Source organism: Sparus aurata, chromosome 1 (genome assembly GCF_900880675.1).
Source record: "Sparus aurata chromosome 1, fSpaAur1.1, whole genome shotgun sequence".
NCBI lineage: Eukaryota > Metazoa > Chordata > Actinopteri > Spariformes > Sparidae > Sparus > Sparus aurata.
Window position 1 is genome coordinate 12,717,119 of NC_044187.1, and position 13,085 is coordinate 12,730,203.

General features: G+C 44.2%; 1 protein-coding gene across 17 annotated transcripts in view; it reads left to right on the top strand.

Annotated features, from left to right (window-relative positions):
* Positions 1-13,085, top strand: part of sorbs2a (sorbin and SH3 domain containing 2a) — a 50,450-nt gene that overhangs the window by 34,206 nt on the left and 3,159 nt on the right. For 8 of the 17 annotated variants that reach the window (XM_030435261.1, XM_030435698.1, XM_030435179.1 and 5 more), the window contains 13 exons: positions 971-1,027; positions 2,125-2,174; positions 3,137-3,312; positions 3,686-5,533; positions 6,714-6,793; positions 7,030-7,127; positions 7,481-7,595; positions 7,701-7,829; positions 8,484-8,678; positions 9,019-10,056; positions 10,497-10,994; positions 12,594-12,674; positions 13,029-13,066. In XM_030435261.1, coding sequence (XP_030291121.1) covers positions 971-1,027; positions 2,125-2,174; positions 3,137-3,312; positions 3,686-5,533; positions 6,714-6,793; positions 7,030-7,127; positions 7,481-7,595; positions 7,701-7,829; positions 8,484-8,678; positions 9,019-10,056; positions 10,497-10,994; positions 12,594-12,674; positions 13,029-13,066 — 4,403 coding nt within the window. The remainder of the gene's footprint in view (positions 1-970; positions 1,028-2,124; positions 2,175-3,136; positions 3,313-3,685; positions 5,534-6,713; positions 6,794-7,029; positions 7,128-7,480; positions 7,596-7,700; positions 7,830-8,483; positions 8,679-9,018; positions 10,057-10,496; positions 10,995-12,593; positions 12,675-13,028; positions 13,067-13,085) is intronic. The other 9 variants (XM_030436274.1, XM_030436343.1, XM_030435349.1 and 6 more) reach the window with 8 other exon arrangements.

Consider the following 13,085-nt stretch of genomic DNA (forward strand, 5'->3'; position numbering starts at 1 on the left):
CGGTGGTAACTACATCCTGGTGGCTCAGGGCAGGGAATGCCTCTAGCCACAGATCGGGGATCAAATTACCCCAACCTGACTGATTTACAGTGTCATGAGGACATGCCTCTGTCCATGTCACCATGACATCAGCTAATGATTTGTTGGGCTTATTCGAAATGTTCAGGTGAAAATATCACAACTGGAACTGTCATGACTTCCCACAGTCATGTTGGCCTGTTAGTTGAGATTTCTACCTGCAATATTTTGAATGTTTCACATCACTGAATAAGCCCTTAGAGTGTAGGTGGTTTTCCTACATGCACTGACTGGTCCAGCTGGGACACAATCTCACAGTATGTTCAGTGTTTGAGTGTTTATTGAGGTGACACAAGAAGTATCGGGAAGTTTTTACCGACTGAGTGAACACGAGTTTATCTGCACTTGTAAACGAGCACTGAATAACAGGATTTGATCGTACAATTCTTTGCACTCAAATAAACACAACACTGCAGCTTGTGCTTCACTCTGCCTTCTGCTTCACAGCTTGCTCTCACACTCTGCATGTGTTTGTGATACATGGGCACATTTCTGTGTGTGTGTGTGTGTTTGTGATATAAAGGTTGGTAGCATCGGCATACTGTAGTTAAATTGTTGTTATTATGAGATTAGTATCGGAATAAACCATCAACTGAATGTGCTTATAAACAAACATGTGTTATATGTAGGTGTGTGTGTGTGTTTTGTATGTAAAAGTGTGTGCACATGTATGTGTTGTACATGTAAAGCACATGGGCAACGTATGTGAACTAGTCCATCTCTGGTTACTCAGATTCTCTAACGGGTGTCACTCTCTCCACATTTTTCTTGTTTTTTGGTTTCTCCCCATGATGTCACCACTGCTTCTCCTCCTTCACCTCATTTTCACCTTCCTTCTATTCCTCCTCCTCCTCCTCCTCCTGCTCACTACTGCTGCTGCTTGGGGCTCAAGCCTCCTAAAAAACGGCTGGATTATAATCCAGACATCTCCGCTCGCCAGCGCATTGAGGTAATCTCACATTCATGAGTGTTCCAGTATTGTTGTTAATCTCACAATTTCAAAGCAGTCACAGGAATCAAATATATGTTGTGAAGAAAAATATAAGATATAATTGCTTAAAATGAGTTTAATGTACGGAAGCAACATTTCAGTGTCCATCCATCCATCCATCCACTGCAAAATGAGTATGATGTTGCTTTTTCAAGACTGTTGAACTAGTAGCTTTAAAATGCTATTCACTTATTGCTTGGCATTGTATGAAATTCTGCTGGTTATACGGCATACACTGGTTTTATTTTATCAGAACATCTTTCTCCTCTGAAAGGGCAAGAAGGAACACAGAGTAGTGGTCTTATACCGTAGTAGACATAGGTCAGTTGTTTTTCTTTCTCCATTGGATATTTGACTAGATAAATTCTTAATACATACAGTTTAGGCAATTTTTAAGGTTAGAAGACAATGTTGTTTAAGAGAACTGAACTCCAAAATGTTCTTACATTTCCACAAGCACTGGTATACACTGGAAAAAAATGCCACAACAAAAATTGTTTAATAAACAACAGCGAATACAAGGTGTGTCTTGCTCGTTACAAGTTAAAGAAAAATCTGCCAATGGAATGGAAGTAAAATTCACTAAAAACAAGTCCCATTTATCTCACTGAAATCATGTCTCTATGTTTCCAAAATGATCATGTGATTGCAGTTTATGGTTTAGCCTTTCCTTGAAGAGACTTGCGGAGGCTATGATAGTGTATCAACCCTTTTTACCACCAAGACCCATTCCAGCTGATCCATGCCAGGTTTTGCAGGGCAACATTTGCCCCCTGAGCTCAGCTCACAACATCCTTTGCTAGATCACCTTTACCATCATCCGCCAGAGAAGCCCAAGAGGGAGCAGAGATTTATCTTCGTCACTTACACCGGTATGCCTCTTCTCAGTCAGGTGTGCTATGTGGAACCAGCATCCATCGCACCTTAAACTGGGGGAGCGATTTAAGCGTGGCACAGCAACAACCGCATGCAGGCTGTGCATTGTGAGCTGCTCTGCTTCGAGTCTTTGTTCTTGCGGAGCTCACTTTTCCCTTTTGTTGTCTGCCCTATTTCAGACATCCCTGCACATCGCTCCTGCTGACAAGGCTCCGGAGAGACCTGCGAGGTAAACTCTGTTTCTTTTATTTTCCTCTGCATCAACCCCTTCCCTCTCCCCCATCCTCTCAACAGCAGCGGCTCTTGTTGTGTTTCAGCACGGAATCAAAACTGCTCTTTCTTGCCTCCGCTCTGGTGCAAATAGCCTCTGTGCCTTCTATTGAGGATGATTTGCAAGGTTTATTGTTGGTCTTTATTTGCCTTTGTCACTGAAGGCAGGGCGCTTTGCATCTCCCTCCCTCTAACTGAGCCAGAATAAATTAACCCAGCAAACCTATTGATTCTGCCCTTCACCTCCTCTCCTTGCCTCAACCCCCACTCTTCCTCCCCTCGTCGTAGTCCCTTTCACCAGTGGCCTGCTTATTCAGTCGCATTCTCCTCTCTGAACAGAAAGGGCAGAAATGGGATGTGATGAATAGGCCATGTAATTCTTTTAAGTGACATTGAGTGGGTTTCTTCTGAATAGAAAGCCCATTACTTTTTAGACATCTTGAATGAGAGAAGTTACCGTAACTCTGTTGTCTCTCTTTCAGACACAAAGATAATGGCCTAATTTATAGTTAAGTGAGCTTGGCTATTCTTAAAAATGCATCACTGATGCCAGCGACTATATGGCTATAAAAAACTTCAGTATAAGTTAGACATGAAAATCAAAATTGGAAAATACATTTCTGCCTCACAGTAGCAATAAATGTATATTTGTCTCTACCTTTGACGTTTTTCTAAACCACTCAGGCTAAGTGTTTCATAGTGTTTTCACTCCATTTAGTGAGTCAATTAAAGATGTGAAAACACCACTCCATTTGCCAGTATTTATTATATTTGGTCTATACAGGGTTTGACGTTACAGGAAATAAATTGAAATAGAATATACTCACAAGACACTCAGATTCAATTGACCTGGTGTTAACTAAATTCATCAGTGCATAGTTTTCTGAAAGCAGTTGTCATTGATGTCTGACTGTGTTGCAGTGCTGCCAGCGACTACAGGAAGAGAAGGAAGTCTGAGCCATCAAGTTCCCAAGTGAATGCTCAGTCTCAGAACAGAGCTGCAACTTCCCCTAAACCAGTGGATGCCTACAGACCCAGCAGCAGCCTAAAGAAACCTGTGATTCGTTCCTCACCATCCTCACCCTCCAGAGCCAAAGGTACACACATACATGCATTCATACAACCTCCTCTCCTTTTCACTCTATATTCTTTTCTCTCTATGTTTCTCTATTCCCTGCTTTTCCCCAGACTACCATGTGTGTACTATACTTACCACATCGCCAGAAAATCAAAGAATATTTGTTGTGTTTTGCTCGATACGAAGTCGGTCTGTCTTGGTCATAAGTGTCCCTGATTGGTGTTGGTCGAAGTCTGACGAAAAAGCATCGAATCATCTTTTTTCCCTACCCTCTTTTCTCTACTAATTCTTCTTCCTCTCCCCAGCTCTTCCACCTTTTTGCTGGGTATTACTGCTTAACATGCTTTCCTCCTTCTTTTTCACCACGCTGCTCTTTATTGGACATCTGAAAGGTGGGGACGCATGCAACATGTATTCAAACAGTCTGACCTCCCCAGGGTCATATCAGGGACCCTGTCTGCCCCCTGTCCCCTCTGACCCTGACCATTGCCAGGAGGATGGCAGCCAGGAAGGCAGCTCCTCCTCCAAGCAGTCTGTCTATTGTAAGAACACTTGGCAGAAAAAACGCCGGAATCCTGAGACATGGAGCAGTGCGGAGGAGGTACCACCCTCCCCTGGCAAGCTCAAATCACGTAGCTGTGATGACTTACTCAACGATGGGCACTCTGGCTCAGGCAGGCGCAACGCCACACGCTCAGAAAGTGCTGGGTCACTGGTCTGTGATGGGAATCCCTCAGGTTCGACTGGCTCCACTTCCACGTGCTCATTGCCTCGCCCCCACCGGCGACGGGCACATGATTCACCGGGCTTTCTCCAGCTCTATCGTAAGATGCACCAGATTGACAGAGCTCAGCTGATTCCATCTGAAGTCATCCGCTCTGTCCGTGCTCGCATCCTGGACCTAGAACGCCAACCTCACCTGCATCGGCATCGCCTCTCTCCTTGGACACCCTCTTGGGGCGTGGAAGTGCCACGTGATATGGTGCCAAACCGCATTTCTGAATATGAGCGCCTTATTAAGAAGTCCAAATCCATGCCTAACTTGGAAGACGGTGAGTTGCCTTCAGGCACTACCACACCAGGTGGCTCATCATCTCGAGCCAGTAGTGGTGGTGGTTGCACACCCAGTTTTCCTAAACGCCGTTTTTCCATAGAGTCTTTACTAGAAGAAGATAACAACGGCAACAGTGGAACAGTACCCCACACCATGGATCACTTGCATCGACCTCGAAGCCCACCTGAAGGCCAGCCTCGGGTTGGACCCGAGCCCAGTCGTGGGCGGTCCTTTCCTGCTCCTTCTGTTCCCCGAAACTCTCAAGCCAACCAAGACTACTCTGACAGTGAACAAGATGCTGTTGCGTCAGACCTCAGTGACTTTATCCAGGTAGAGGGCTCCTCATTTTGCAGTGAGAGTGACTTTGACCATTGCTCACTAACCTCTTCTGAGAGCTTGTATGGCTCTTCCAGCATCCATCACCATCACCACCTCCGTCATCACCACCACCATCACCACCACCACCCTGGTCACCAAAGTATAGGCCAGAGCCAAGGCTACCAACACCGCCACCTCATCAGCACCTGCAAAGGCCGCTGCCCAGCCTCTTATACCCGCTTTACAACAATGCTTCGCCACGAGAGAGAACGAGCACGCCAGGAGCGTCAGAGACCTTCACAGCAGAACCACAGCAGCCATTCCCAAATCCAGAGCTCACAGTCCCAGCAAGCGATGTCCAAGCTGGCCTTTCTGGTCAGCCCAGTGCCTTTCCGCAGGAAAAAGGGCTCACCACCTACCTCCAGAAGAAGGAGTGATGGAGATCGAGGTAGCAGACCCAAGTCCAAACAGGCCATTTATGAAGCACTAGATGCAGCCTTGAGAGACATATATGAGCACATCCAAGCAGAGAGAGGCCACAGAGGAAGTAGGGCACCTGATGACAGCATCCTGAGAAGAATACTGGCCGAACTGCTCCCAAATGTGCCTGAACGAAGCTCCTCGTTGCGTGGGAGGAGGGGTTGTCTGCAGGGGGGTCACTCCTCCGCATCTTTGTACCCAGATGGGAGTCCCACTGGGTATGCCTCATATAGAGGGGATCCCTCAACACCACAGTTACAGTCACCACGGCTACAGTCACCACGGCTACAGTCACCGATCAGTGCCTGTTATGGACGCCACTCAGACACCTCAAACAATAATGAATATGGCGAGGAGCAGGGCAATGGAAACGGTCTCTGTTATTCAGGTGGAGATAATACACGCATCACACCTCAAATATGCTCATGTGCACTTTTTCACATAGCCACCTACGTATAGTTTTTTTCTACATTTAAACATAGACGCATGCATGTCCATTCCAAATGAATCCACATACATTTACCTTAATGTCTCTTTCAGTATTGTTTGGTCATGTTGCCCTTTTCCCCTCATTGGTCAGCCAATGCATTCATTACTGTTCTTTTTATATATTTATCTGACGCCTGTTTGCTGTAAACTCTCAAGTAAAACCTGGTATTAGAGTAACAACCATTCTTTAATTCTGTGATAAGCTGCTGACAGTGAAACTAAACACTTAATGTGGATTTTTCACATGAAAGGTCTGCTACTAAATTGGGGGCATTACGCCACTTGACCTGCTGTATGTCTATTAATCTGAAGATTTGCAACCAAATGATTTGACGGTATTATTGAATACTTACATTTTTCTTATCCAACCTTCATCGAGTAGACTAATGTTTCACGTTTGGATGACAAAAACATGGTATTTAATAAAGCTGATAAATGGGTCACCTCCTAAAGTGCATGCCTCATGCAGGCTACTGAGGTTGAGGCTCAGTGTTGGAATCAACCACAATTCACAGACGTAAAATTGATGTCTTTTGGACATGTTTTGGCTCAGTGGGCAGGTGTCTCAAATGAATTTAACAAAATAATTGAGAATTTACAGTATATTACTCTGGTTGGATTAAATACATGTAAATACCCCTCTGTTTGTTTTTTATTTGATTATTGTTTTTGTTGTATTATTTGTCTGTTTGTAGATTCATGAAATAAATTATTTATCCCTTTATCGTTCCTTCCCTCAAGCCATTTGCTTGTCTGTTCATGTTCGTCAATGGTTTTATCATACCTTTGGGCTGTATTCCCCTTGTTTCATTTTGTGTTTCAGCTTTTTTGTAGGGTTGCATGTGTCACATTGTGAGAACCACTTTCACCATGTTTTAACCTTAAAAAATGGAAATAAAACACACCTGTTTTTGACTCCAAGCCTTCATTCCCTTATTTACCTGTTGGAATGACATCATGTCTGTACCATTCTTTATATTTTCCCGAAGGACATTTTTGTATCGTGAGCATGCATGTGTTGTAATAGTTGTTGCCGTGGTAACTCCTGTGACATGTTCGTGTGTCTCTGCTAAACACAGACCAGGATGTCTCCAGGTGTTATTCCAGCATGGATGGACGCCTCACACCCCAGAGTAGAAGATCTGTTCCTGACAGAGAGGTACAACATTGAAACTGGTTGCTAGTATTCCCAACGGCAGTGTGCACCTCTGTAGTAGCACTTAATCAATTCAAAGATAACTGAGAAATACACCTAAAATACACCTTCATAATGTGTGACAATTGGTTGATTGGTTCAGCTTGACGATACCACAGCACATGTACATTTCCTCACAAAGATTAAGAAGCTATATTTTATGTTTTGCCGGCTTTCTTTTTCTCACTCCCATCTCTTAGGTCTCCCATAAACAGATGACACAACTTATTCTGTTCTCTCTCCTCCATCAGAAACAGCCCGCAAGAGCCATTTATGATTTTAAGGCACAGACAGCTAAGTGAGTACAGTAAATGCACAACGCACGCTGAAGGAAGCCAAGCTTTAAAGCATGAATGCCTAACTGCATTTCAGCGCATATCGACCCATTGCATTCTTCAGATTCTTAAGCATTTCTTGCATAAAGTTTCTTTTCTTTCAAAGATGATGTCATTGTCACATTTTACCACCACACCTGGATGGCTTTAACTGATTTATTGGTTCCAGTCTTTAAATATAAGCATGACGAAAGCTGATTTCTGTTGTGCTTTATCTTATTTCATCCTGCTACTGTGGCTGAAGTTCTGTAGCTGATGCTGTTTAAATGAAATGTGCTGTGCTGGTTGAGGTGGTTTTGACATGAACATGTTGCAGGGAGCTGACATTTAAGAAGGGCGATTCAGTGAACATCATCCGACAGATAGACAACAACTGGTATGAAGGGGAGCACCGCGGACGGGTTGGAATATTTCCCATGTCATATGTAGAAGTAAGTGTGCAACTGAAAAACTGTGTGTGAGTCCTGTAGATATGCATCTTTTTCTGCCCTAGTTGGTCTTACTGGTATTTCTCCTTCTTCAACACACATAAACAGAGAATGCCGTCCACAGAGAAGCAGCAGCCCATTCGTCCACCTCCACCAGCACATGTCAGAGAGATCGGAGAGGCAGTAGCTCGCTACAACTTCAATGCAGATACTAATGTGGAGCTGTCTCTTAGAAAGGTAGTATTTTTGTGTCATAAAAAATGTGAAATAATGTTTTTCAATGGTTTATAATTATGAAGAAACCTTGGATTTCCTGAAGACCTATACTGTTTTGAATGTATTAGTCTTTGAAGTGATTGTTTAAATTCAAAAGATGCAACATTTTCACAAATTATAAAGAAAGGAGTCATCATCCGGATGTAATTTTAATGTGATTATGGCTTACGGCGGTTGTTCTAGATAGTGCTTGTGGTTTCCACCGGTTTGCCATGACACGTTTGAGAAGTGTCCCAGAGGTGTTTCTCCTCTTTACTCTGTTGAGATTACACGCCAAGTCTATTTTTTGATGGAAGCGGACAGCAGCTACGGCAAACTGCACAGAGCAGATCAAGCCAGGCAGGAAGTCAGGAACAGAAATGGAATAGAGCTTTTGGTCAATATTCTTAATAAACACGTGAAACAGTCAAACAACAGAACAAAACCTTAGCGATGCGACATACTTAGCCATTGCAGAGGCACAAAAATCATGTAAAAGATTACAAAATAAACACGACCTGAGCAAGTCAACAATAGCAGGCGAGCATAATGTCCAGAACTTTGGACTTTGATTGTTTTAACAGTGCTGTATTGCAGTTAAAAATCATGTGTTTTGGGTGTGTTGTGTGTCTGTAGGGCGAGAGAGTGATTGTGTTAAGGCAGGTGGACCAGAACTGGTATGAGGGGAAGATCCCAGACACAACCAAACAGGGCATCTTTCCTGTGTCATACGTTGACATCATCAAGCGCTCCCCGTCCAAGAGCTCCACCCACCACATAGACCCACATGGTTACCCTAGCAACAGGACACCGAGCTCTACACCCATCAAGGTAGGGGAACCAGAGTTACAGATTTCTAAGGAGCAATTTGTTTTAAAATTGAAGGAATCAAAGTACTTTGAGCTGCTTTATAAGTAAATTGACTGATTTATTCATTTTGGGTTATTTGTTTATAGTTGTTTACAGCAGGGTTAGTCGTTGACCAGATCATAAATGCCAACATGAATATTTGAATAAATAAGTAAACACATCATCTGCTTAATGGAGTATATTACCGCTTTTAAGCTCTGTTTAGCCCTCAGATGACATTAAACACACAGAAACCACTTGACTTTCTCTTCCTCTTTTATAAATTACATTGTTCCTTCTTTTTCACTTTACCTTCATGGAGCCCTTCTACCATCTACCCCCATCCTCCACAACTCGTGACCTCCCCTCCCCTCACCTTCCGCTGAGAAGGCTTGACCTGCAAGCTATCACCAATGAGTGGCTGTCCCTCACACTGGACTCATCAGCTTCTACTCCAGCTCGCTCCCTCACAACCACCCCAGTTCCTCCCACACCACCACCTCTCCCCACTGACCTTGCACCTTTCCTAAAGGCTCAGGAGCATAAGGCATCCTCACCTGTGCCCTCATATAAAGGCTTTGCCCTGCCAGGCCAGACATGTACCAGAACTCCTCCTTATAAAGAAAGGAGACAGGGTTTAGGTCACACCCCAGCCCTGCCTTTCTCCCCTCCTCCTCCGCCTCCTCCTCCACCTCCTCCTCCTCCTCCTCCTCTTCCCCTTCCTCATTCCTCATTTAGTTCTCCAGTGCCAGACTCCTCGCCGCAGTATGACACTGGCAAAGGAAAAGCCCAAACTTCACATGTTTGTAAGCCAGAGGTCTTGTACTGCACGGTGCCAGAGCCGATCAAATCACCCACACACGTTCCTCTGCAGCACAAGTTAAACGTGCAAGAAAACGAAAGCAGCGAAATCCATAATATTGAGCTGCATGTAAAAGACCCTTATGATGAGCTGTTGTCCATGATCCTGGATGATTGCACCAGTACAGATGACTTTTCAAGATTATCTCCTGTAGAATTCCCACAAGCTAAACCAACCAATGAATCAAAGTGCAGGTTTAAGTTAAAATCAGAGGAAACCCATCAGCCAGCAGTGAAACCCACAGAGTTGTCCCCAGCCAGCGACCCGGCCGGCGGTGTTCGGTTAGAGGTGCTTTTTCACAAGCCTGTGACGATGGAGCCTCTTTCCATCACATGGGAAGGGCGGTCAAAAACTTTGAGTGAGCCACCCGTCGAGTCTCAGAGACCACCATCCGTGAAAGGAAGGGGATTTACTGAGTTGTTCATTGAGGAAGAGGAAGAAACTAGAGAGGACAAAAAGGAGGACATTAAAGGTTTAAATGAGAGACTCAGTCCACAGGTAGAGCATGGTGTGAGCTGCATTTTGAGTTTGCAAACACTACAGCGCCCCCGGAATTGAGATGGAGGGAAATATTCTAAATCTAAGAAAACAGACCCACTTCTTTATTCTCTTTTAAAAAGTTTGATGCTCGGTGTCCTTGTGTTACTTAACAGAGAAGCAGTGTGTTAAATGTTAAATAACTGAACAGCTGAGGAGCGCGTCCTAGTTTACTCGTTGATTTATCATGGTGGGACATAAGCAGAACATTTCTTTATAATGCTAACGATGTCTTAGAGTAACACTCAAATGTAGGTATTTAAAAGAAAAAGAAAAATCTTTGATGTAAAATAATTTCCTCCATGTCTCTTCCGCGGCTCTGAGAAATACAGCCATCAGAATCAGCATTTAGCTTCAGTGATTCAGCTTCTTAATTGATGTGTGTGTCATTACCTCCATAGGCTGACGTCTCTCCTTCCACTCTGACACAGCTTCCTCCCCCCGGCCTCCCCTCACCCCCCATACCACCACCTCTGACCTCCTTACCTCCCCCTCCTTCGTCATCTTCTACTTCCTCTTTCACTCCCTCTCCGCCTTCTTTCTCGCCGTCACAACAGCAGGATCATAACACCGTCCCTCGCTCTCCCCCTGTCTCCCCTCGGCCCCCGTCCCTTCCTCGCCTCATGACGTCACCACTCCCTCCAGTCTCTCCCTCTCCACCTGTCTCACCTCCTCCCCTGCACTCCTCTCACCCACCTTCGAATGTTCCCTCCGAGCGCTCTGTCTCAGCCTCTCCCTGTCTCTCTCATCCGGTCACATCACGCCCCGACTCAGAGGTGACTGTTTCCCCTCTTGCCTTGTCTTCCCCTAAACCTGTCTCTCCTCCCCTCACCACTCCACGCTCTCCCCCCACTCCCCCCATTGTACCCCATCCAGGACGTAGGTCTCCCAAGGTGAAGGTAAAGCTGCACTGTGGAGATGATGGCATTGATTTAGACCGTGTTTGTGGTGCTAAGGTTATGACAAGAGCTCATCTGTTAATACCCATCTCTAACTTTTCTGTCATTGATGTTAGTGCAGCTGAAACTGTGGTTGAAAAAAAATGGTCAACTAATCAACTGACGGAATATTAATGGACGACATTTTGTGATTCTTGTGATTCATCCGATTAATTGTTTGTGTTGTCTATGCAGGAAAAATGCTGTGACAATTTTCTCTGCCGCATCTAACTGCCCACATTTACATGCACACTAGGTTATTCAGAATATGACAATATTCATGATTTGATATGCAGATAAACAAAAACGCAGATATTCATTTTAGAAATGGACCTTATTCTGAATGCAGTATTCTGTTATATGTGGGATATATCGATATTTGCGGGGGTTTAGGAGCATTCTTTAACATACCTGTGCATTTAGGATATCCTCAATTTGGGTTTTTACCACAGTTTTGTGACACATCGCCTTTAGCCTGTCTATCGTCAGCTCTGTGTGTGTCGTGGATGCACTGTACACAAACTGACTAGCCATCAGGGCGGGGTAGTGATGCGTGCACAAAGGAAAGCCCACGGGCTCTTCTCAGTTCTCTATTGTGTGCCTCCTTGTCTCCTCTCTCCTCCATCCTCCTGCCATTGACCTGGAAATTGATCTCAAACAGCCATTTTGAAGGATGTCTCAATTCCTAAAATGCATTTTGAGGAGAGAGGAGGCTTGCTGGAGGTGCTGAGGGTGGATGCACAGGTGTATCTTACTTGGGATTTGGCGACAAAAAAGAGTTGTGACACACAGCTGCTGGAAAACACAGGCCATGGTGGGAGCACAGCAGATGTTCTTTTACATTTAGGATGATGCAGCTGTGCCACGTCATATTTAGCTGACATTGCTTTAAAATGAAGGATCCGAAAGGACAGAAGGCACATTTTGTTCAACAGGTTTTGCCTTGACTCATGTCTTATTCTCACCAGGAGGCGAGGAAAGGAATCGAAGATCAATAGGCATCCAACCTATTTTTAAACATTATAAAAGACTTTGATGTGAACAGGTTTTTGCAAATGCACAAATATTGCAAAGCCCAGCTTTTCTAAAAGGGCAAAAAACTGGAACATTTTTGTGCATGTAAATGTAGTCGGTGTAAAATCAACTAAAAACTTTCAAGATGTTACTTCAGGCTCTTGTAAATTGTGATGGGCGTTTTTTCATTATTAATGGATTTAAAACAGACCAAAGGATTAATCAACATGAATCAACAGATTAACAGCTGAGGAAAATGCTTGCTGCAGCCATGGCTAACTAATAAATAAATTGTCCATTATCGAGTAAACCTATGGGGATGATTTATGGACGGCAGAGAACATTCTTGAATTGGTGTGTTGCTCATGTAGGTTGTACTGCTCTATGTTGAGGTGGATTATCAATGGAATCGGCATGTTGGGTGACATTTTACAGCACGTTACTGGCCTCTGTGCTTGTGTGTTGAGCTCATAGTGAAGCCTGCTGACTCAGTTATTGTTGTAGATTATTGTTGTGTTCCTTCTGGTCTTTCTGCCTGTTAAGCAGGATCCACTTGTGGGTGGTAAACCTCCTCGTAGCCCCATCTTGTCCCGCAGGTCCCATCTGTCCTCGATTAGAGGTCGAAGGGTAGGGGGGCATGTCTTCATTCAACCATGATCTGACTGTGCAGGAAGGAAATCTTTAGACATACACACATCATTCACCACATGTCCTATAGCATGTACAGTACAGTTTGCTGATTTTCATATGCAGTGTGATTTTCCTTCTAGTCTTTCTGCTCAATCAAGGCCTGAGTGTTTGTTTGGTTTTGCCTTGTTATATTTGTTTTCAAGGAAATGGTCACATCTCTGATTATGAAAACCTGCCTTATTCATCAACAACAGCAGACAAGTCTTTGTTTTCCACCTCCAGAAACTCTGAACCAATAAGCCTCACAATATCCACATTTTAATTGTCTGTCTGTTTCTGTCTTTCCCACAGCGATTAGTACAGGATGCACTTCAAGGTGGAGGAGACCCGTAAGTGACATTTGTTTTT